General features: G+C 40.4%; 1 protein-coding gene across 1 annotated transcript; it reads left to right on the top strand.

Moving 5' to 3' along the window:
- Window positions 1-1,419: 1,419 nt before the first annotated feature.
- Window positions 1,420-20,649, top strand: LOC128745262 (uncharacterized). The gene is made up of 3 exons (XM_053842289.1): window positions 1,420-1,516; window positions 18,631-20,163; window positions 20,227-20,649. Exons 2-3 carry the CDS (start codon window positions 18,646-18,648, stop codon window positions 20,647-20,649), a joined length of 1,941 nt encoding a protein of 646 aa, XP_053698264.1. The 5' UTR covers window positions 1,420-1,516; window positions 18,631-18,645.
- Window positions 20,650-21,327: the final 678 nt, after the last annotated feature.

Below are 21,327 nucleotides of genomic sequence, written 5' to 3' on the forward strand. Positions count from 1 at the left end.
GAATAGGACTTTGTGTAACATAATTTGTCCTATTCAGCAGCGATTCCACAAAGTTTATGTCAATTCGCCGTACGACATTCCAGATTAGACTCTCAGTGACTTTAGTTTTGCTCCTAACTGTCAGTATCAAAAGCAGCGCTGGAAAAAATTGACAGCCCTGCATGAAAACGAATATAAAACGTATTCAGCGCATACAGTTTTACCCCTGGCAGTATTCTTTTATCTGTCGGCTTATGGACATGACTACTGAACTGCTAACAGTGTTTGTCTTTCTCAGTTTCCTACCTTTTAAAAACAATTCATTCACAAATTGCAGTGTTGAATGATTGCTTGACTAAGCTGTCAGTCGATTTTCGTAATCTTAAATGATATGTTAGAGTTAAAGTTTAGCTTTTTAAGCTGCCTGCTTTTTAAAATCAATCAAAACTTGGTTGAACAAAACTAATTAGAAGTTATGAGCAGAAAATAATGAGCAGTATATTGCATAAATTCAGGCGTGTTGCATACATTGAATTTGAGATTTCTAAGCACTCTGCAGGAGTGCACTGAATCGCTTCTTTTTATGTAATCGATGTAATTCAAATCAGTCTAATCATACTCTAAGCCCTGCTGGTTTTACAAAGGGTTGATATCTGACTGAAACCTGCACTGTCAACGGTTACCCGCCATGGCTTTCACCTGTCGCCAGGACAGGATCTCGTCCACAGCCCGAATGTCGTAGGCTAAACTGCGCCGCCATGAGCCTCTGGCCAGCCTCTGCTTCGTTGTTTGGGATATGATCCACAACTTTAAACAGCAATGCTCCATTCTAATGCGTTTAAAAAGATGTAAAACACTTATAACAGTAAAGTTCAAGGTGTTTTCATGACTTTTGTCTTTTTAATGCATATTTTTTCATCGATTGCTAATCAAGTAAGATCAGTTCACTTTCGTCGGGTTCTGTTTCAATCGCACACGCATATCGCCTGTAAGTCGTAAATCTTCCCCTGGCTTATCTGTGAGCCCGTCAATCACACTACCTACCACAGTCAGTGGTTTAAAAACACAAACTCAGTACGTCAAGAACTACCGTTTCTACAGGTTCCTACTGAACGTAACAGACAGATACAAATTATCGCCCTGCTACTGGAAGATTTATTGCTTTCAAACATTAAGTTGTTGGATAGAATTCCAGAAGATGCTTGCTTTTCCATCGGAAAAAAACACTAAACAAACGAAAGTTTGGAAAGCGCCCCACCACCATCGCACCGCACACACAACGGCACGGTCGAAAAGTATTTAAAAAGTTGACAAACTTTTCCAGGGTCACATACGCGAAGAAACGCGAAAGAAAAACTATACGCCACTGTGACCACGTGTCTTAGTAGACACGACGAACAACGGAAGCAAAACAAAAACCACGAAATATCCTTCCATTGCATTGCCATTGCTTCGGCCAGCCGGGGGGGAAGGCGATACCCGCGTTTCCAAAGGACGTGGTGACGTGAACCATCGGGAAACGTACGTAAGGAAGAAAGTAAAAGGAAAAATCAGAACACAACTGACACAATTTTCCCCTTTTCTTCGTCGGTGCGGTGCGGCTGGTGAGTTTCATGTCGATTGGAAATTCTCCTCCCAGCAGTGTAGCATCGGATGCGGAAAACATGCGAACAAGCAAAGCACGAAGACACGAAAAGGCTGTGAAGGCTAGCCTTGTGAGATATAATCTGTGGGATTTTCGGTGGGAACTCAAAAAACGAGGGAAAAAATCTTTTTGACTTTTTACAACATAAAACGAGTGGATAATAACGAAATAAACATGAAGAGAGGACAAGAGAACAGTCTAGCTGGGGCGGAACGGTCCAAAGAACAATGGAATATTATTTTTCAGAAAATACATATAAACATAATTGTGGAATATTTCTTGTACACATGCTTTTCGTTTTCTTTGGTCATGTTTGTTTCGTCTTTCAGAACCTTTCGCTGGACGTTGCATTACGTTTGTAACTTTGTCTAGTTGCTACATAAAAAGAAGGAACTGAGCTGGAAGCCAACCATAAACCGGTTCTGGCTCGTGTATGATCTCTTTTCAGCACCAGAGTAAGCCCAATGCTCACTGAGGTGAACGCAACTCTCAAGGGGTTCTATAGCTTAGCTAGCAAGAATGGTGTTCTTTTCCTTCCATGTTTTACTTTCCGATGTCGGACCGACGGTGGAAGAGCGTTTCGTGCGAAGTTGTGGGAACGTACACGGTCCTCGGACCTCGGTCGAATGATTTCTGTGGGATTTCTGTTTTACTATTAATATAGCAGTTTAAAAACGAGTCGACCGACGAAAGTTGGTATGTTATTGCTGGCCATTTAATCGCTTCGGTAGGTTTACGTACGTTCGTTTTTCAACTGGATCACTGGTTGGAAGGATCGAAAACAAAACAAATCACCCGATAATCTAATCCCGTAAAAAGTGTAACTGACTGTTTGGATTTGTTTTGGTTTGGATGGATCTGCTTTTTTTGTTTTCTTATTTTTTATTTTGGTATTAGGAGGTATATTTTTTGTATCTTTTTCTTTATAAATCAATTAGCACCTAAAAGGGTCTAATCTCTAATGTGTGATGTTGTCACAACGGTGCTTTATCTTCGGTGCAAGTATTTTTGCTTCATTTCTATGTCGTTTGGTTGGTGGTTTTCTAAATATTAAACTTGCGAAATTTTCAAATCATTCAAATTCATCTAGAGAGGGGTCAATCCCGGTGTAGTGGTTAGCGTTCACCCGGGTTCAATTCCCAATCCCGCGGAAGTAACGAATGATAAATGAATGAACTGGCGATGAAAGCATAACCACTAGCGTACCCAGACATTAACAAAAGTATTATGACCTGTAAAAGCGAGTAATCGTAGGATGGCGAATCTATTATTACTTATTACAAAACTACCGGCCGTTTAGGTTGAAAAATCCAGACTTTCGGATGTAATCAAAGTTGAAATTATACTAGAAATTAGACTTAGAACTGAGCTATGAATTAGAGTTTAACTGGGAAATAAAATCGGGCTTGTTTTAGAGAATTAAATTAGACTTTAATTTGAACTAATTTGGGTTTGGAGTTTAATTTCAAATTAAACTCCCTACGATAAAACTGAACCTTTTCGTGGTGTAGGGCTTTTTAACTAATCAGTAAATGAACAGCGGTCACGTTTACTTCTGAAAGTATATGTCTCAATGGTATATGTCAATATACTTTTGTGATTTCAAGTGGGACTCGGGGTAAAAATTTACCAAATGTGATTGTTGCGTTGTTCAGAAAGTGCTTTTATTCCGTTTAAGAATAAGACCAGTATGGGGATTTCTGATAATTAATAGATGAATGTTTCTGGGGGCCATACCTATCTTTCACAGCTGTCACAAATATCTCCAAAAATTGCCGGTTTGATTGGGTTGGACAGGGGCTTAGGGTTAGTAAAGGGATGTAACTGGAATACCAGATCCGGTTTGGATGCCGAAGGAGTACTCCACAATGACTACGGGTAATAATAGAGGTGCTTAGGTAGCAGATGCGAAAATTAGGTCAATCTTATACAGAATTATATTTAATTCACAAAATTAGTGTTTCTAGCGGTCGGTTTTCGGGGTTTGGCGACGGATTTCCGTTATAAACACTGCGCTAGCTCTTTGGTCTGGAGGGTTGGGAGGCGGGTACGACTCTATATTGTAAAGCTTCTGCCGACTACCGCGAACGTCCAGGTTGCGCTGCGTTCAATTTACTTTATATTTTGGGACAGTGCATAAATGCTGGAGGGATGAAAGATTAAATTTGCTCTGAAAAGTTGATAACCACTAATGTCCCAAAATTTATCTTTCCTATTAGTACATTTGTGGTTGTTTGTGTTGGAAAATTGATAGCGGACGCACGGTTGAGAGCCGGTGTTTGGCGAGACTGACGAATCCTCCACTTCTTCACTATACTACATTTTACAGCTCAAGTAGTACAAAAAGTCCAGCGCAAAGCATATTTACAAATTTGAGCTATCATTTTTCTTCTCGTCATCATCATTGTCATCATTATCATCACTATCATCATTATATTTAAAATATGGCATTACGGCCTTTGGCAGACAGATCTCAGAGTCAGTTCGTGGATTCCGCGCAAGGCCGGATCGCCTCCGTCTACGGGCAAAGGCGTCACGGCTATGCTTGGGGCTCTACCTGTGTTTTAGTGGGCACCATTGCCTGTCTCGTCAGGTAGAACTGAAGGTCTCCCTGACACTTTGTTGACATCACAAAAGGGCCCAGCGTAGAGTTTTATACGCTATTAAGCGACCAGTTTAAACTGGAGATTCGACTTAAAATTGGATTTGAAATTGCTCTTAAATTTAGAATAATTTAGAGCTTTAAATTTAAATTAAATTAGATTTACAATTGGAGTTGATACTGGATTTGAAATTATGCTAGATTTTACTTTTACTTCTTTTGTTTTCGTTTTTTCTTTCTCGAAAGGAAGAAGCGAAAACTCGTTTTTCTTTTTCTCTGTCTCGTATTTAATTGTTCTATTGTTCTTCGTTTGCTGTTCAATGTTTTTTCTTATTTTCATTTCTGATTTTCCTCTTGTTCACTTTTATTTTTGCAATTACCCGTTTTCCGTCTTTCTTTTTTCATCTTTTGCTAACTCTCCACCGTCTCGTGTTTTGTCTTCATCTGGTCTGTTTTTCTTCTTTTAGATGCCCTGTTTTTATTTTTTCTTTATGTTTTATCTTCCATTTTTCCTATTTTATCTTTTTTGTAGCTTCGTTTTTCTAGTTTTTCTTTTCTTTTTCTGTCCAATTTTCCCATCCTAGTTCCATATTCTTCCATCTTTTTCTTTTTATATCCCATTTGATATCTTTCCGTTTTCCTTGTTTCCACTATCGCTTTTCTTTTTTCTCTCGCGCTATTCTTCTTTTCTCGTTTTCCCCCATTTTGTTACTTTTGTAACGTTTTCTGTACTGTTTTCCTTCTATTTGTCTCGTTTTTCTGTTTTTCTGCTCGCTGTTTCCTCTTTCTTCTTTTTTTTTGTCCGTTTTTCATCTTTTTCAGTACTGATTTTGCTGTTTTTCTTCACTTCCAGGCCCATTTTTTTCCCTTTTCCAGTGATATTTGTTTTCTCTCGTTAAATTCTTTTCTATTGTTGTTTTCGTCTGTTACAGTCTTCCTCTAACTAAATTCTGCTTTTCAATCACGTTTTTTTAGTTTTAGCCTGTTTGCTTCTCCTTTTTAGTTTTCTCTCAATTTTCCTCTTTTTCTGTTCTCGCTTCTCAATTTTTTTTGTTCTTGTATTTTTTCCTTTTCTTTTCCTCCTGTTTTATCCCGTGTTTTTCTTTTTGGTTCGGTTCTTTTGCTACTCCCTCTGGTTTTGCTACTCCCTCTCTTTCTGTTCAGTTTCCTTTTTTTTAATTTCCCTTTTTTCTCCCGTTTTCTTTCTCTTTATATGTTCCCTTTTTCCTTCCATTAAGCTATATGAATAAAAGAGTTTCCATAAGGTTTGCATGGGAAAAGCAAAGCAAACTGTTTTATTCATACGGGTATTGTGTCACGTTTTTTCTTTTTTTCATGACGGGAAGAACCCATTTTGCACAATTCACCCCTATTTTTTAATAGTTTCGAAAGAATCATGTGCAAACTCTTTCTAATTTGAGATTCTATGGTAAAGAAAAGAAGAATGTTAGGAAAACCGTATATGAACAATTTTATTTTAATACAACTGTTACGACGGGATCCCTCGTAGTAACGTTACTGAGCGTGCCGTAGTTTGGTAACTGTTAATACATGTCATCGGAGATGACAACGCTTTCATCGATAAGTAACACTGTCATCCATTTTGACTTAGCAAATTCTTTACAACACTTTTTCACACGCTGTGTATAAGTTCTCCACTTTAAATTATAAAAGTTGGCTAAAATAATACTTAGATCTAGACTTAAAACTACTATTTACATTACTAAGCTAGAGTGAGTATACATGCAATTAAAATTTAATTAAAAACTCTAATATCTATACATAAAATTAGCTTTCACGAGTACGGTAAGCAATCGGTGAGATAAGACCCTAACCTCAAATCAACTCGAAAAGGGACACCAATAAATTGTAAGTTGGAAAGATCCGTTGATTAGTTATACTAAAATAAGACATCATGTAAACATTTTCAGTTGAAGCAATTACAATTAGGATACAAATATAAATACGAGAATATAGAGACAAATATTCTTTCTGCTATCGGAATTTGGTCGATCACCACCCCCACAACAACATAATCTAGAAGTCCCCTACGATAAAACTGAACCTTGTCGTGGTGTAGGGCTTTTTAACTAATCAGTAAATGAACAGCGGTCACGTTTATTTCTGAATGTGGGTATATATCAAAATACTTTTGTGATTTCAAGTGGGACTCGGGGTAAAAATTTACCAAATGTGATTGTTGCGTTGTTCAGAAAGTGCTTTTATTCCGCTTAAGAATAAGGCCAGCATGGGGATCTCTGACAATAGATGAAGTTTTCTGGGATTCATCCTTATTTATCACAACTGTCACAAATATCTCCGAAAAATGTCGGATTGATTGAGTTGGTCGGGGGCTTAGGGTTAGTAAGGGGATGTAAGCGGGATACCAGATCCGATTGGATGCCGAAGGACCACTCTGTAATGATTACGGGTAATAGCACTTCTTAGGTAGCAGGTGGGAAAATTAGGTCAATTCGTGTCGCGTGTTCGAGTTTCGGCTAGGCGGTGCTGCTAGATAGAGTAGAATTTTTGCACTGGCCCCGTGGCTGTCCTGAGCTCTGATGGCCGTCCGCGGGCTCTGTCGATGGGAAGGGGTCGAGTCTTAAAGAGACGTTTAAGCCCAGAGCTTTACAGCACTTTGGTCTCGAGGGTTGGAAGGCGGGCGAGTCTCTATATTTTGAAGCTTCTGTCGACTACCGCGAACGTCCAGCTTGTGCTGCGCTCAATTTACTTTGTATCGTGGGAATGCACTGTGAATACTAAGGGGATGAAAGATTAAATTTGCCCTGATAAGTTGATAACCACTAATGCTCCGAAATTTGTTTTACCTATTGGTTCATTTGTGGTTGTTTGTGTTGGAAAACTGAAAGCGGGCGCGCGGTTGAAGACCGGTGTCAGGCGGGGCTGACGAATTCTCCACTTCTTCACTATACCACATATTGCAACTTGAGTGGTACAAAAAGTCCAAAGCACATTTACAAATTCGATCTATTATTTTTCTTCTCATCATCATCATTATCATCATCATCGTCATCATCATCATTATATTTAAAATATGACATTCCGGCCTTTGGCAGAGAGATCTTAGAGTCAGGTCGTGGAGTCCGCGCAGGGCCGAAACGCCTCCGCCTGTGGGTATAGGCGTGACGGCTATGCTTGGGGCTCTACCTGTGTTTTAGTGGGCGCCAGTGCCTGTCTCGTCAGGTAGAACTGATGTTTGAGGTCTCCCTGACACTTTGTTGACAACACAAAAGGGCCCAGCGCAGAGTTTTATACGCTATTAAGCGACCAGTTGGATAACCCGAAAAAAAGGAAAAAAAAGGAACATAATCTAGAAGTCCGTTTTGCCCCATTTTAATTAAGGTTTTTGTACTACAGGCAAAATGCCAGTTCGATACTTTTACCAGAGATTTCCAATAAGGCATGCCCGTTGGGAAGGTTGAAAAAGTCAAAAGATCGAAGGACGATCAAGCTTTTCACAAAAAGGTCGTGCAAGGGAATGTTTTGCCTTGTTTTACCTTACAACTTGTACTGAAATCTGAGAAAGTATTGATAGGAACACGAGCAACTGTAACAGTGCTCCGATTTCGTTCAAATTTGGTGTGTTTGTTGTTAGTTGAAAAATGCCTTCCTGAGACTGCCCCTTTCTCAGTTAGGGTGGCCACAAAAATCGTCGTTGAATTAAATGGGGCAAAACATAATTCTAGGTAATGTTGAATTCAAATTAAATAGTTCATATACCTTTTTCCTAACATTCTTCTTCTTTTCCCAAGAATCTCAAATTAGAGAGAGCCGGACAGCATGGTAGTAGTATTTATTTTCACTTTTTGGCTGCGCATAATTAGGAGCAAACATGCGCAGAATTAAGAACATGGGCAAGAAAGTGCGCATAATTAGTCACCGTGGATAAGTTTACAAAACGAAAAATATACTCAATACTGGTCGACTTATAATTCCCATATTTTTTACCAGATATTATAGACCGTAGCACTACACGTTGCTGCTATCCACGTTGTTAATTTAAATCTAGAATACTTAGAATAGCGGAAGAATCATAAAAATATCTTAACTGCGCAGAACATGGTACGTTCACGGTGCATGCTAATAAGTCGTATACGTGATGAGGAATAATTATACGCATTTCATCTATATAAGTATGTATATACGATAAATCCGATTAAGCTCGACTCACTCCATACTGCTTTACAATTCTGTGCTGAAAGTCGGATGTGTGTCAGTTATTATCGTTATATACGACTTGAAATCAACTTAGGGCACTTTATTAAGCATCCGTTTCCGAAATAGTCGAAAGATAATATTCAATGTTCGATTTGGTGCTAGCTGGGTTAATACTGCGGACTTCTGGGTTACAAAACCCATCGGTTCGCAAAATACCTCTCCAAAGTCCCTTGACGTTTCCGAACAAAAATCAAGTGTTATTTTATTGACATTTAGAGAGTAAATGGCTTTGTCCTAAACAGACAGCGAGAAGTTTTCCTAGATTGAATGGACGATTAATTTTTGGTTATATATGTAATATAGCTACCTAAAACTTCAAATTTATTTTCTCACAGAGTAGATATCTCATTTTCGACTTTTATTTATGCAATAATACTCTTATTTAATACCGTAATATTTAAGATAATATTAATTTCTTGCATTTTTGTGAAATACAGATTTATGTATATAATTAAAAGTCAATTTTTTATTTCAAAATATGTTGTCTTAGGTATATCGAAATGTATTCTTTCCAAAAAAAATGTATAAACTTCATCATTCTAAGACCTAAAACCACTGTGAGTCATTCCGTTACAAAAGAAAAAAGCTTTTTTAAAAATAGTGTACCCTAAAACTAATGTTTTGTTAGTTTTCTCCTCATAAATGGGTTTCCTGTGAGTTATTTTTTACATCTAATTAACATTTCTAATTTCACACTTCACTGCTGGCTGACTTGCTGCAGCGGCAGGTGCAGCAGAGCTTCCATTGCGTCCGCTCGCGCGGTGACACCTGAAATAGGCTCAAAACAAAAAAGCGACCCCTGCTGCTGCTGCTACTAGTTTTCCACCCCATCATCGCAATGGATGGGCACACGCGCAAGCCAAACAGTGTAAAACTAACAAACTCTACACTGCTACTTGCTTTCCCGCAGCGGCTGTGCATGCTTGCTTGCCTGTTACTTTCCGGAAGTACGGGAAGTGGCCTCCGGTGTTAGCCAATCGAATCAAACGGTCACGGTCCCCCAGAACAACAATTCGAAGCGGAAATCCTGAATATTTTTCGTTGATTCGCGATTCATAGTTTTACCTCCGCGGAGTTCAGGTGCAAAAAATTCGCGCCAACCAGAGTGCGAAAATTCGGCGGCTAACAAAAATCGATATTTTCCACTCGTGCTTTCACTTTCATTCCGCCGACGGCGGGTTATCTCTCCTGGTAACTCCGGCCGGAAGCCAGTTTAAAATGCCGGGTTTGAAAGTTGTGCCTCACGTCTCCTGGTTGCCGCCTGCCTACAACATTGCTGCAGAACTCGAATAAATGTTTCCATCCAGTTCGACTTCAAGTGCCGGCCACGTGCTGCTGCAGAGTGTACAGTTCCGATAAAAAGGACTTTCACCCCACCCAGTTAGTGAGAAGCAAGAAAAGGCAAAGGCTCTGTTAGCGTTCTACGCGGATGAAAGCCAGACGGTTCAGTGGCCTCACCCTCAACGCCCACTACTCCACCCAATCTGCCCGGGCCTAACGTAGCGATTTTCCGCGCGAGAATCAAGAAAATTCTCCTCCACCAAAAGGAGCGCGCCTGGGAAAAGAATGAAAAACTGGCGCGCCAAAAAGATATGTTCAAGCGTTGTCCTCAATACTGCGCACGAGCTTCGGCCGAACATGAGTGTGTGGGTGGTTCTGAAAGTGAAAATTACAAGGATTCGGTCGCGGTCCTTACAATCTGTGATCATGCGCAATGTGTGCGCCGCCCGGTGTGTGCTCCTCACTGCGGTGGGAAAACGTGAGCTGAAACGAATCCCGTGCTGGTTCGTTGGCCGCAATGTAGAGCTTAGAGTGGTTCAGTGCTAATTTCTTAGGATGTTTAGTTATTTCCACCCAGGATGATTAGAGCAACTTGTCAGTTTTTACGGTCTAAATTTGAACCTTTCTAGGGGTGTAATTGGAATATCGACGCTTGAGGTAAGTGTTGGAGTTTTGCAGTGTTGCTGGTTTCACGAAGCACCCGCTCTCCTCTAATCACTTTCTCTTGTTAGTTCAGTGTTCTGAATTGGAAATTTATTACCAATGTCAATGACTCGCTCATTTCTACAAATTGACACCAGTCTCCTGTCTTGGGCACGCAAGCTGTAGGAACTGCTGTTGACCCCAATAATGGACATTGACTTGCCCCCTGAAGCAGGTTTGTCAAGCAGAAATGTTGAAATAGAAACTTGTGCAGATTACCATTAAACCTATGATCCAATTGTGGATTATTCTGCACACTCTGTAGCCATAAATATTCTGCCTTACCGATTCGATGCTCGAATGACGCAAATAAATATACATTTTCGACGGCATTCAGTCGGTGCCGGCCTGGTACTGTCAGGTGCAACAACTTTGGCCGTATTTATAAACAGCGGAAAATTTCACTGCGCGTCACATCACTTATATGTATTATCGACGACGATGATAGTGGATTGGTAGCTGTCCAAAGTTGGGTCAAGATTTTACAAATATTTAATCGTGTCTGCTTCTCAGTTCAAGTTTAATTTCGTTTCATTACTACCACCTCTTCCGTTTGTGATTCCAAAAGGCTAGGGCGGGGGTACAAAACCAAAAACCATAATATTGCAGAGTCTGGTCTAAAGATAGCACACGACCGACCGCACCGCGCGCACCGGTCAGCCGGTCTGATCTGATCGCATTTGGCGGGAAGCAATCGCTTCCGGAAAAGTTGAACGATCGTGCTTGTTTGATTTGGATATGGATTATCAATTTCGTACACAACTTTCCGATTTTATTGCCAGATAATTTTAGTATGATTAATTATGATTTAGTAGATTAACTCAAATATTTTGAGGTGCCTAAAATACAAAAAAAAATGTTACAAGGCCAGTCAATTAGCAACATGTTCATCTCTACGATTAAGCAATGAAATACTATAATAACATAATTACAACGAAATAAAAAATAATGATTTTCCTACATGATTCATTGTTGCACATTGTACGTTGTTGATCAAACTACCATGACATATTTGTGGGTAGCCATCCAGCGCGCATAATAGAGAGCTATCGAAGACTACAGAACTCAAAACTGCGCATATTAAAGGGTTCGTATATACACTGCAAAGAACGATACTACTAACGACATCTGTTATCTCATCCAATGGAGTTACTTAGTCTGTGGAGTTACTATCTTCTATGTATATAAGAGCCTTGTCTGTAACTAAAACCAGGTCCCTGATAGGCCGCCATAGTTTCGTAGTAAGAATCGCCCACAATAAGCAAAGTCTCAAACCAATTATACCAGATTGCATTCAATACGAACAAAAGTAACGTATTTGCATCTCATTAAGTTACACAGCGTTAGCATATTACATAGCGTACCTCCAAATATATTATATTAACAATATAGTTCACTCTTCTACAATCCTGAAGACACGACAACTAGCGCCATAGCGGCATAAAAGGTTACCAATGTACACCGTAAATTCGACACGTCTATCGGAAACAACTCAACTTTCAGTACAGAGTTTAGTCAATTCTAGATAGAATTAACAAAAGGGCGAAAGCCGGAAATGTAAACAAAACGGGAGAGGGACCAGCTTAAGAAAATCAGCTCTCGCTCGGTTTGTTCGCGCTTGCGACATTCGCTGTTTTGTTGGTTCTATCTTCAATTCACGATTAAGAAGCTCTATCGCTTTTGCATTCTTGAAATAGACCAAATCATGCCGTCAATTGACAGAAACCGGCGTGGCGCCTTTGTTTACATTTTGGACTATTTTCTTTTTCATTTATATCGTATGTAGCGTGTGTGTTGCACGTTTTACAGGTATAACGGCTCTTCTAATTCAGTTATGCTGCTGTTTAAACAACAAACATGCCGTTTAAACACCTGAATCTTTGCTGGATTCTGTCATTCGTTATGTAAACAAAGGAACCAGCATGGTATGGATAGTAACACAATTAATTTTTATACCTAAGTACAATCTACAAGAATGACGTCATAGCGTTAGAAATAGCACATTCTGTTTACCGCACCTTTTCTTATGTATTGGTTGCACGCTTAAAAATTTTTATTACAAAAAGCTTTTAGTCACCTTTTTGTCCACAAGAGGGTGTTACTTTTGCGTCTTTTCAGATATGTATGGGATTTTGCGAAGTGAACCATATTGTTAATATAGTATATTTGGTACCTCTCAATTCAATTCGCGAGGCGAAACACGCGAGTTACAGCTAGTTGGTTATAAGTGAAACATTCCACGCTAAACAACAAAAAAAAAATTTTAAATTTAATCGAACTTTAAATTGACATTCCAAAAGGCGCCGCATGGAGAAATGAATTTCAAAATCATCCTAAAAAAATTGTGCAAAACTAATAGCTCAAACAATAATAAATACAGTAATGTTCCGATTACAGCATAGTATTACAAGAAATTTTACTGAAGACAGTCCATTTCTTCAGCAAAGATAGAAAAATCCTATTAAAAATCGTTAAGATCAGTTTTTCTATTTTAGCTGTTTTTGTAGTTGTTGTATGACATTTTCCTGTTTTACAAAGTTGTACAAATAGTGAAAATACACAACATTGCTGAATATTGTCTACCTCTATCTTTGCTTTTTTAGGAACTATTGAACTTTTACTATAAAAATAACCTAATTTTGACCCCGAATTACTCGCAGGAAGGATCATTTTATTCAAAAATTCCCCAAAGAATTAAAATAGTTTCAAGCAGGTTGAAAAGTTTTATAAATCATGTTTAAATCATGTTAAATGTCATCGTTTAACACCCCTGATTTCTTGAACATTATATGAGCAGGTAAATTGGTTTGGGGAAAATTTGCTTTCTGTCCTTAAATTCGGGTTTAGTATTCTTCTAAGACGCCCCAAAAGTTAAACAAAATTTATAGGCTGACATAATCGAGATAAAAAGGTGATAAAATCGGGGGTAGACAAAATCGGGAGCTGACAAAATCGGAACATTACTGTAGTTCAAAAAACGTAAACACACAATTGGCGAACGGTAATGCAATTTTTTTTAAAAGACGTTTCGATATAAGACAACTTTTTGAAATCATAAATTGTCTTATGTCGAGGTGTCCCTGTAGCCTGTACCTGCCCTGTGTAGGTGGGCAAAATGACTTTTTGTGTGAGTGGTTCTGAACCGTCCATTTTCTACCGCGAACCGTTTCAAATGAGCAGCACGTTGATATCGCGACGAGCAGGAGCAGTCAAGTCGCGCAATTGAATCAAGCAGTCCAGTCAAGCAATCCAGTCGAACTGTCAAGTGTAGCAGTTAAATCGAATAGTCTAGTCGAGCAGTTGAACTAAGCAGTCGATTCGAATAGTCAAATTGAGCAGTTGAGTAGAGTAGAACAATTGAGTCAAGTAGTCCAGGAGAGCAGTTTAACCGTCAATTGATCAACCGGGTACACCTGTACCCATGCCGAGTTTTTCGAATCCCAGTTTCGAACTTTTGAAATATCGTCAGAAGACTCCGGATACTTATTATTTACATAATTTTACGTGAATTGAAACGTTTATGTAACAACTTTTATATTTATAACCGGGTGCTCCGGCTGCTCGAATTTTGTCATATTTTCGGTCAGTCAATCTAGGGTTAATCGAATAGTCAAGTCGAGCAGTTGAATCGAACTTTGTCATATTTTCGGTCAGTCATTGAACTCAAAGTCGAGTAGTTAAGTCGAGCTGTCAAGTCGAGCAGCCGAATCGAACAGCCCACTCAAGCAGTTCAATCGAGCATTCGGATCGAGGAGTAAGTCGTACCAATGAGTCGAGCAGTTGAGGCGAGTAGACCAGACCAATCAAGCAGTTGAGTCGAGCAGTTAAAGCGAGCTGTTCAGTCAAGTCGATCGCCCAGTCGAGCAATCTAGTTGACAAGTCCAGTCGAGCAATTTAGTCGACCAGTCCAGTCGGGCAGTCTAGTCGAGTCTAGTGGGGTGACTGAGAAAAGAACCCTTTGTTACGAAAGCATGTTTTCCTGTTGGGGGCCTGTTTTTAGATACCTCTTATGACGTCAGACCTGCCAGAGACCTGGTTTTGGCTACAGACAAGCCTCTTATACAGGGTGTTAGGTAGCGTAGTGCCGATATTTCAGGGCGTGATAGAGGACCATATTTGACGAAAAAAATCCTTCTACGTATATGGTAAATCTCAATTGTTACAGAGTTATTGACCATTTTTAGTTTTCGGTTCTGTTTGCCTTAAATTAGCGCTGGTACAAAAACTATGATAGCTAGTAGCTCAATTCTGTTACTGTCATTCGAAAGCTGGAAAAATTTTGTACTGAAAAGTGGTCTTAAACCTACTACTCCATGAGATTTAGTAACTTTTTAAAAGCAAAAAGCTATGAAATAAGTGTTTCTGCAGCCGAATCGAATTTCTCCTAAAAATGTGTGATAAAACTGATTGCTGTTATTCAACAATTTCAAGCTCTACTACCGTTCTTCAATTCGTTCTTTGGCGTAAAACGCCTAGCTCTTTTAGTTTCGTTGCAATTTAATTTTAAACGTATCGTATTAGGTGTTGAATTAGCATCTGAAAACGACAGGAATCCATACATCACGCATAGCACACTAGATCAACGCGTGCGACGAACACGGTTTGACGCATATGGAAAACAGTTTCGAAACTGACTTCTCGGGTCTCTCTGGGACGTTTCTGAAAACGATTGCAGTATTAAAATGTATTCTCCGGAAAGACTCGCGGACATTCACCTTATGTTATGTTATGACTTCGCTAATTGTGTAGCCACGACAGCTCACCAGGAGCTGGCATCCCTACCAGGAGTATGGTTGTAGATTTGCTGATCGTCGGTTACCTAATGCAAGGTTCAATCGGAACTAAAATTGTACTTCAAATTGGGCTTTAAATTAGACATTGACATTGGACTTGAAATGGGATTTGAAAATGAATTTGAATTTTTATTTGACCTCGAACACAAAATTCGACTTAAAATTGGGTTTCGAATTGAAATTGAAATTAGACTTGAAATTTGTTTTGAGATTGGATCTGGAACTGAATCCAAGATTACGCAATTGGTTTATTTATCGCAAAATTAGCCAGTTAAATTAATCACAGGACTTCCTAATTAAACCTCTTATCTTAATTTCTTTAGCTTTTATTATAAAGGTATCGGGTATGAAATGGGGAAGGCAACTAGGAAAAAGCGCCCAACATAGCTCTAGCCTTCCCAAGCCCCTACCTAGCGCCTCCATGTGGCCATGCCATGTGGAAATACTTCAATTTTTATAATTGAGTAGCCAAGCTAGGAGGTGCGGGGTCGTGCGGTTTTCAGTTCCTAACCTTACAAATGTAGTTTTAGGCAACCATTAAACCACATGACTTTATTTTCAAGTATTATATGATTAAAACTAATATTTTTGGCAAACTAATCTATTTTCAGAGAGCGAAATAAGGTGCTACATCCTTGGCCAATTGCAGCCTGGCTTCTGGTCTAAATGCCATTAGTTCATCCCTGAGGGTCCGGAGTGTCACTTAACCTTTATTAGCAAAGATACTTCCAACGATTGTAAATAAATCATTATCTATGTATATGGGAAGCGTTTCCAGCACATATAAATAACTCTGAAATATACACCGAGGATTGGACGTCTACAATGTTACTACTTTGATAACTGTTGCATACAACGCATGTAGCGTGTACTTATGCTGCATATAGTATGTATACATGAAGAATCGAATGATTACAAGCTACTATCACTACAAAGAGACTTTTACGTAGTCCTGCGTCACCATATGTGGTCGTTCTTATACACAACCCCTCTGATATTTTTCTGCCAGACAAATCTGGCAGTTAGGCAACCACCGTTTCAAATCTAATCTAATCTCACACTAACGCAGCCAGTAGTTGAAGGCATCCTGGAAAATGATGATTACTTGAATCAATCATTGTTCTTGTAAACCGCCAGGCTAACTCCGCAGCATGAATTCCAAGGAATCAAGTGGAACCAGAAAAATACCTAATTTCATTAAACTCCATGAAATCAAGGGGAAGGAAGAAGCGTGGACCTCCCGTACCAAACGCTTCCCATATACATATAGATAATGATTTATTCACAGTCGTTGGGAGTATCTTTGCTAATAACGGTTAAGTGATACTCCGGACCCTCAAGGATGAACTAATGGAATTTAGACCAGAAGCCAGGCTACAATTGGCCAAGGATATAGCGTCTTATTTCGCTCTCTGAAAGTAGATTAGTTTGCCAAAAATATTAGGTTAAAAAAATTATGTTATTTATATCTGAAGACATTTGAATTAAGAATAATTCAGAACATTGCATGTTCGGAAATTTGAAATTTTCACTTCCGCAGTTTCGAGATCTCTGATGCTAACTAATGGGGGCTTGAAATTTACTACGACCTATATATGTACCATCAATTAAGTTATCTGGATTGACAATACAATTTTAGTTTTTTAAGCAGCAAAAATAAAGGCTGCTCCCCAAACCTAGTTCGCTCACGAACCGAACACAAATGTTTGGCTTCATAAGCGAGTGTGTTTTACTCAAAAATTTTAAAACTAACTTCAAAATTGGTTTGAATCCCTTTCAAGTATTAAATTGGTAAATATTCGCAATTTACTCAAATAATAATTAATAATTCAAAAACATAAACCTAAGGTCAATATAAGACAACTTTTCAAAATGATAAATTGTCTAACATCGAGGTATCCCTAAGCGTTATCCTATTCTATATGCGAACCCTAATTTCAGTTTAGATCAACATAAAATGAAACAATTTATATGACATGATTTAGCAGTCCACAATATGTACTGGTAAAACCAGCTTTTAAGTTTTCTAGCCGAGCCTTCAAATTGTGCTGCTCTGCTACTGCTATTTTATTAGGTCATGGAAATTAAATGTCCTATATGGTCACATAGACTATCACTCTCATTAACAAAATTGTTATGATATGTCATCTAAGCCTCTAAGTACAGTGTTCTTTCCAGAATTTGATTCTAAATTAATCATTCTCTGCTGATTCCACAAACTAATTGCAAATATTTTTGGATCGTAGCCCAACCTTTTCCGTCAGCTGTCGAAGTAGCAAATCAATCGTTCCTTCTGCCTCAATTTGCCGCTTTCATTTCGCTATTATCAGCAACGTGACTCTGTTTTTAGTTGCAGATATATGCAGTAGGTATATTTAAATGACTGCGGCGACCGACCGATGTGATGGCTCGATGTGTTTTTGGACGAAGTTCGCGCCTTTTTTTCCACCGAGCAAAATGTTGTCGGGTGGAACGACGTTGCGTTGTTGTGTGCCTTCCCGTTCGCTCTTCGTTCGGATTCAGTGTTCTTTCCCCTTTTTGGTTGTGCCCATCTGTGTACTGTGCTCTGCCAACCAACCCCGGTCCCGGGACCGTAAGAAGAGGCTAAAAAGAGTCCACCAGTGCTCAGCACATGCAGACCGACTTTTGGCGGGACTGTACTTTTTCGTTGTTCCCTCCGCTTATTTTTCGATATTATGTTTACCTAACCTAACATATCGCAGCGCAGCAGCAGGCATCATCGCACTCCTGCCAGCTCCAGGGCTGAACGGGCTGTGAACGCTGTCTGTCTCTGTGTGTGTGCGTGAGTGAACTCCGTTCCCCTTTCCACGATTCAGTGCGGAGCGAATGAAACGGTGCGATTCTTGCCGGCCGGGACTGTACTTTTCCGTCCGTACTGTTTTGTGTTGGTTTTCTTTTTAGAACAAAATAAAAAACAAACGCTGGCGGTGTTGGTTGCCGGTTTGCCGGTATTGAATAATATTCACTCAGGCTGCTTACTGTCTCGTTTCCGCGCGTGTGGTGTGGTGAGTTCCATCACGTGAGTGTTTGCTGGTTTTTAGTTGGATCACTCATCTATCATTCTGAAATAAAGACAGGGTGGCACGGAAGTGCTAAGCGAATGCAACTTTGCACAATTTGATAGTGAATTCGTTTTCTGACTTTACATCAAAGTTTTCGTTTAAAAGTTGATAGATCGACCCCTGATGCTGGACTATGAATTTTACGATCTTATTAGCTGTAAAAGCTTCTCCCAGCCGAGATTCGAACATACGATCACCAACTTGTTAGATCGGTCTAAGAATCCAAAGAATCTTAAATATTCACCGAACGAACCATCAATAAATAACGTTTTACTCAATGTTAAACTCTCTATTTCGACTTTCCAGGATACGACCCCTATCATGGATTTGTACGTGTCGGATTCGATGCAGGATATGCTGGATATCGACATCAAATCCGAGGTCGCCACGGTTGTAGGTGGGGTCAACGAATTCAGCTCGCTGATGAACTTTGATCTGCCCTCGCTAGAGCTGGACAGTAACTCGAACGATGCGGAAAGCGGCTGGTGCGGAGGTGGCCCCACCAGATGGTCTAGCACGGACATCTACGCCGATGTGGGTGCCTGCGTTAACCCGAACTCGGTGATGCCCGTCATCTCGTCCGTACAGAGCCTGCTCAAGAGTCCGAAGCAGAACGTGAATCTCAACACGACGGTCAGTGCCGTGAACGATCCGACACTGCCCAGTCCAAAAGAGCGCAAGAGTCACCTTACCTTTTCGCCCAATCCGATCAAGGTTCCGATGTTGGTACAGGAAGCGAAGAAAGTTGCAGCTTCCGGAATGACGCAAATTCAAAGGATAAACGGAGCCGACAACGTCAAGAAAGACCTCTCGAATCAAATGCAGAAAGACGAAGGTAACAAAATTATTGTCAGGAATCACCAACCCCTCAGTGGAGGGTCAAGTCCAAGCTCTGGCTTAGGTGTCGGTTTGGGCAAAGGTAACACCATAAAGCTAGCAGCCGGAATCGGAGGCTTAACATTTGCTAACGGAGTGCAATTCAAAAACCTTAAAAACGTGCAAAAGATCTCCGCTATAAACACCGTCAACGGAATGAAGCGTGATGCCAGTCCAGCGAGAGTTATGAATGGAACTACTACCATCCCACACGGTCAGCATACACAGTTGATCAGCATCAATGGCACGACACAGAAAGTTTTCAGCAGAAGTCTAATCGTCCCGAACGGAGGCAAACCTGCAAACATGATGCAGATGGCTAACAGAAACGTTGCCGTTGCTGCTGTGACACCAAAGTCCAAACCGAAGCCACCGGTGGAAGGCGCCTTCCCAAAACCTGCATATTCGTATTCCTGTTTAATTGCGATGGCGCTAAAAAACTCGCGCGCTGGGTCTCTGCCGGTCTCCGAGATCTACAGCTTCATGTGCGAACACTTTCCGTACTTCAAGACTGCACCGAACGGCTGGAAGAACTCGGTGCGGCACAATCTCTCGTTAAACAAGTGCTTCGAGAAAATTGAAAAGCCAGTGACAAACGGCGGCCAGCGGAAGGGTTGCCTCTGGGCGATGAACCCGGCCAAGATTACCAAAATGGACGAAGAGGTACAAAAGTGGTCCCGCAAGGACCCGCAGGCCATCCGAAAGGCAATGGTTCACCCCGAGCATTTGCCGATGTTGGAGCGTGGTGAAATGAAGCATGGTTCCACCGGGGACAGTGACGAAGGCGAGAACGACGACGCCGACACTGAGGATCAGTCCGATCTGGAGGAAGAAGATGAGGAGGAAGTTGAGGGTGAGGAGGAGGTGGAGATCGATCAGGAAGCGGAAAGCTTCATCATCAACACCCCCGAATCAATGCCTGATCCCGAGCAGGAAGATGTGGACATCGACTTTGAGCTGGAGGTGAGTTGCGAATTAACGATTAAATGCATTTTCTGGTTTATTATAACTTGTTCTTTTTTTTAGGTTCCCGAATTTTACGACGACATCAACGTTGATTCTAAGGAAGGATTTACCTTGGAATTTGTGCAGAAAGATTTGCTAACACTGGAGGACGAAGACGAATCCGTATACATTTCACCACAGCAGCAGCGACAAGCACAACAGCTCAGCTTCCAGCAGCTGGAACCTGCCGCTAAACGAGCGAGGCTCGATGTCAATTACTCCATCTCACCCGCTGTTACTACCGCCGTCGTTTCCAACGGTCGAACAACAATCATCCCCGCGATGCCAGCGACCACGACAACGACGGCTCCCACCACCGTCAACCAGATTCATCTCAATGGACAACAATTCCAGTTTACATCCAGTGGGCAGCACTTTCAGCAGATACACCAGCAGCAGCATCACAACCGACGGAAGACTCCGCTGGTCACACGAATAGCCTAATATGGCATTCAGTAAGTGGGGTAAGTCTCTCAAGACTACTACTACTACGCAATAGCCCTTGAAAAAAATCGTTTCGTCCCGTCCTCGGTCAGTCAGTCATTTTCCTCTTTTTTCCCATCTCTTCCAAATCTAGTGATTATTTACTATTCTATTTTAGAACAAGATATTTGTTAACATCCAAGTGACATAGCTAGCAAGCATAGGTATGTCAAGAAATGTAATGTCCTCCCGAAATACACCCGCAAAATGAAAAGAAATACAGTAAACGAAGACGAAACAAACCACACACCACGCAAAACAATGAAAACGCATATAACAATTCTATTGAGAGATCTCATTTCGTGTTTTGTGTAACCACCCCACACCTGTCCCAGTCAGTACCCTTTAATTTCATGTTTTCTTAAACTAACCCGCAGTAGAACGTGACAAAGCGTGAAAATCTATGAAAGTAATCTAGATCATCTTTCAAAAATGTGATACATAACTGATTGTGGTAGGACTTTTTTCGCTATACTTATTATTATTTTAAATTTCTTAGTAAGTTCTGTAAAACCTGTTAGTATATCACAGTAGGTTGTACCAGCCACTTTTGTGCTCGCCGCAAGTGGCTTCCGGTGGAGTTCCCGACGGTCTTCTAAACACTGCCAATTCAGCTAGTCAGCTCGGGAACTTCGCCTC

The sequence above is a fragment of the Sabethes cyaneus genome, chromosome 1 (genome assembly GCF_943734655.1).
Source record: "Sabethes cyaneus chromosome 1, idSabCyanKW18_F2, whole genome shotgun sequence".
NCBI classification, from domain to species: Eukaryota; Metazoa; Arthropoda; class Insecta; order Diptera; family Culicidae; genus Sabethes; species Sabethes cyaneus.

What these genes read in the sequence shown, in the direction of transcription:
- LOC128745262 (XM_053842289.1), top strand. Translation starts at nt 18,646, where the DNA reads ATGGATTTGTACGTGTCGGATTCGATGCAGGATATGCTGGATATCGAC. An exon ending in ACATCGACTTTGAGCTGGAG is followed by an intron (nt 20,164 to 20,226) that starts GTGAGTTGCGAA and finishes TCTTTTTTTTAG; the next exon opens with GTTCCCGAATTTTACGACGA.